We start from the raw sequence: 4,214 nt of genomic DNA on the forward strand, positions 1-4,214 counted from the left end.
TTTTTTTTCAGTTTCAGGTGTGTCCCAAAAGTCTATGTGTATCTACTCCTGGACATCGCACTGATCTTTTTCAGAGGGATCCTAAAAATGTCCTGATAACTGACTTCTTTGGAAGTGTACGGAAAGTGGAAATTACAACAGAGACTGTTAGCTTGCAACTGGATTCAGAAATCATGGAAAGCAGGTATTCATATTAAATTATTATTTGAATAGAACATTCTAGTCTAACAATTTATAAAATCAGCTGAAACCTAATATTAAGACAAAAGTTAAGTGTTTGTAAGTAAAATTATACATTTCTAACGAATCTTGCATTCTAGTCTAACAATTTATAAAATCTGTTGAAACCTAATATTAAGAGACAAAAGTTAGTGTTTGTAACTGAAATTACACATTTCTAACCAATCTTCACTTTGTATAATCCTTGTTGTTTTTCAGATATATGGGTATAACTTATAATTGTCACTGGGAAGCTAAGATCATGATTACATTTATATTTAGAATTTCAAGATACAGTGCTTACGGTAGTGCGATTTAAGTCTTGCTACAATCACCTGAAACTTTCTTTATGACGGTTGTTTCACAGCCAAACTTTCCTGTCAGTGGAGGAGTATAGATAATGGCTTTTTTTTTATTGTAAATTGAGTGATAGTTTTCATGGGAGAACATCAGTTTTACACTGATAGTTTCATTGCAATGATTATGGTCTCCTCCATGCATCATCATTCAACAGTATTTGCTTTTATTCCCTTTGTTTTTTTGGGGGTGGGGTGGGGCAGGGAGTGATGTACACAAAAAACACTCAGGATTATATAATAATTTAAACAATCAAAGGGCACATTCTGCAAGTCTGCCTCCTGGCCACCAGCATATAGCCTTTCTTTTTCCGTAAGTCTAGAGTCCTCAGCTGCTCTATTTTTCCATGACCTCATGTCAGAAGATTTTTATGAAAGTGCAAATATATGGACATTGCTTTTACTTAATGCTGTGGTGTTGGTGGTGATTATGTGCTCTGGAGTTCATTCCGACTCATAGTGACCCAGTACTGATGTCTGAGACTGTAAATCTCTACAGGAGCAGATAATCTCATCTTTCTCCAATGGAGTGGCTGGTAGATTCGAACTGTTCATCTCCTGGTTAGCAGCTCAGCTCGTAACCTACTACACTACCAGAGCTACATGCTTATTACTGTAGGAGCTATGAAGTAATGGGACATTGAATAGGGAAGTTGGCAGCTGGGTATTTGGGGTGTAATTTAGGCCTTAGGAAGCCTGGCAGTTGCTAAGGCAACATACATAAAAGGGGGAAGTAAGTTCCAAAAGTATGTAGATGCCAAATACATACTTCCAATCATAATACAGTGCTCCCATGTTCAGAATTTTTCCAGGTTCAAGCAATCTGGTTACTTTTCTGGCAACCACTTATTTTGGTTTCTAAAATCTGGGTGGTTTGTTAATCAGTAGAATTCTATTAAGACTTGTTTTATGTTCTTACAAATGGAATTTTGGCATGTAAACTATCTCCGTGTTTTAGTTTGAAATTGAAGATTGCAAGTGCTATAAATTGTCCTAATTTATATTTAATTGAGAAAATTATTTTAAGCATCAAAGCTGCTTACCAACAACTGTTGAATTAGAGCACCCTCTAGTGTTTATAGTAAATTTTATTGTTATTGCTATTTGCCAGATAGTTTTCATGATTGCTGGTCTACTTTTATGCAGTTAACTTATGAGAATTAAGTTTCCAACAGCATTATTTGAAAACAGGAAAAGTGTGTGTTAGAGTACTGTCCTTTCACCATATTTGCTCAGTCTGTATGCTGAGCAAATAATTTGTGAAACTGGATTATATAAAGAGGAATGTGGCATCAGAATTGAACCTGCAATATGCAGATGTTACAACCTTGATTGCTGAAAGCAAAGAATACTCTAGCTATTTGCTGATGAAGATCAGAGAGCACAGCCATTAGTATGGATTACAACTAAATGTGAAGAAAACAAAAATGCTCACAACTGGACCTATGACATCATGCTTTGAAAAGTGGAGGGTCAGTGAAAAAGAAGAAGACCTCCAATGAAATGGATTGGCACAGTGGCAGCGGCAGTGACCTTAAGTGTAGCAATGATAGTGAGGTTTGTACAGAACCGGGCAGTGTTTTGTTCTGTTGTGCATAAGGTTGTTGTGAGTTGGTACTGACTTAATGCAATGAACAAAATGCAGTCTATGGGTTTAGATTATCCATGTTTCATGTTTTGTATACTAGTGTACACTAGACTAAAATCATATGTGATAGAGAACTTTAGTCCGTAATATATTTGACTAGATGATCTATGTGAAATGTTTTTTATATCTAGATATCATGTAAGTCATATACTTAATAGTAACACTTTGTTATGGTTTACTGATTGTGTTAGTTTATTTACAGGAGCAGATGGTTAGATGAGGACTAGTTGTAATAAGCTTGGCTTATTTAACACCCTTCTGAACTGCTTTATGGAGTCCCCATGTGGTGCTGCAGGTTAATGCACTGGTCTAAAAGGTCAGTTTGAATGCCAAGATCGGCATTGAATGCCAGTTGCTCTTCAGAAACCCTACACAGTATCATTATGAATCGGAACTGACTCAACAGCACTTAACAACAAAATTGCTTTATAAAAGTCCATGTAGGTATACTTTGGATGTTGTTGTTGTTAAGTACCTCTGAGACGGTTTCCACTCATAGCAACCCTATATAGGGTTTCCGAGGAGCAGCTGATGGGTATGAACTGCCAACCTTGTGGTTTGCAGTTCAGTGCTGATCCTACAGCAACACAGCAGGAGAGTCCTATTGTTGTTAAGTACTGTCAAATTGGTTCCAACTTCTAGTGATCCTCTATACAGTTTTCAAGATTGACTGGTGGATTTGAACCACTGAGTTTGTGGTTAGCAGTCTAGTGCTTATCCTACAGTGTCATAGCAGGTCTCCATTTTGGATAAGTATGCAGATAAATAAACAACCTTCTCTCCTTGAAGAATTAGGCTTTCTAGATCTAGTAATAGTTCTATGTCAGCATACTTTTTAATGCAGATGACCAGTTCTACGTCCATATTTCATTGGGAAAAATAGCCTCCATGTTGTGTATGTAAGGATTTTGGATTATTTAGTGTTACAAAATGTAGAAGTCTAAATTCTGTAGGTATTGCCCAAGGAAAAGTGGAATGTAGGATAATATCAACTGTAAATCCTCAGCTTTTAAATTGGTTGAATTGACAAAAGTTTACTTTTGCTTTAGGCTTTAAATTTAAGTACTTTTCTCTATCGTAATTTTTGTTAGTTGCATGGGAATTTCTTTCTCTAGTCAGGCAGTCTTTGTTGGTGTTAGGTGCTTTCGAGTTGATTTAGTAATTGTAATTTATGAGTGTAAAAATGGTATGGAGACCCTTTGTAACCTCCTCCAACTTCAAAATGGAGAAGGAGGGGTATCAATATGTCAATTCCTAGGAGGAGGAGGTGGTCCAACATACCTTCTCTTTATAATCTTCTTTACCCTATGTGACACGAACCATCATTTCCATGGCAACTGTACTTCTCTGTTGGGTTCCATTATCCATTGCAGCTGACACACAGAATTCACAGCCAATACTCATGATTATGGGGTGTATTAGGGAAATTGACAAGGTATAATTCAGGATCAGAAACAACTGAGGATACCATAATTTTCTGGTCAGAAACACCTCTTCTCAGCTTTACTGCAGGCACACCTTGCTCTCATCCTCAGCCTTTCAGGCCCATCTCCCCTTGGCCTCTGCTCTCTTAGATAAGTGCTGCAAACTCCTTTAGCACTGCCAGGAAATGCCTAAGGGTGTCCAATTCTGCAAGTCCATTAATGGCCTTTTGCCTAAAGGTACTCAGCTTTTTTAGTCCCTGTGCCAGGAAATTGCCCCTACCTCTGCTGCATCTGCGCAGCCTCTGCTGCTACTCTGCACTTCTCTGTCTCTAAGCCCAAAGATGTGCTCTGCCCATGGCTCTTATTTCTTGATATTATTATTATTATTTTTTTAATGTCTTATTGTTAATTATGGAGCTCTGGTAGCGTAGTGGTTACGAATCGGGCTGCGAACCTTAAGGTCAGCGGTTCGAAACTACCAGCTGCTCCACGGGAGAAAGATGAGGCTTTCTACTCTCGTAAAGATTTACACCCTTGGAAACCCTGTACAGGGTCGCTATGGGTCGG

General features: G+C 37.9%; 1 protein-coding gene across 1 annotated transcript in view; it reads left to right on the top strand.

The window, feature by feature from the left end:
• LOC102812687 (GPI-anchor transamidase-like) overlaps window positions 1-4,214 on the top strand; it is a 175,117-nt gene that overhangs the window by 79,721 nt on the left and 91,182 nt on the right. The window contains exon 9 of the mRNA XM_006831085.1: window positions 12-184. Within this exon, the coding sequence (XP_006831148.1) occupies window positions 12-184 (173 nt within the window). The remainder of the gene's footprint in view (window positions 1-11; window positions 185-4,214) is intronic.

Source organism: Chrysochloris asiatica, unplaced genomic scaffold (genome assembly GCF_000296735.1).
Source record: "Chrysochloris asiatica unplaced genomic scaffold, ChrAsi1.0 scaffold00002, whole genome shotgun sequence".
Taxonomy (NCBI): domain Eukaryota; kingdom Metazoa; phylum Chordata; class Mammalia; order Afrosoricida; family Chrysochloridae; genus Chrysochloris; species Chrysochloris asiatica.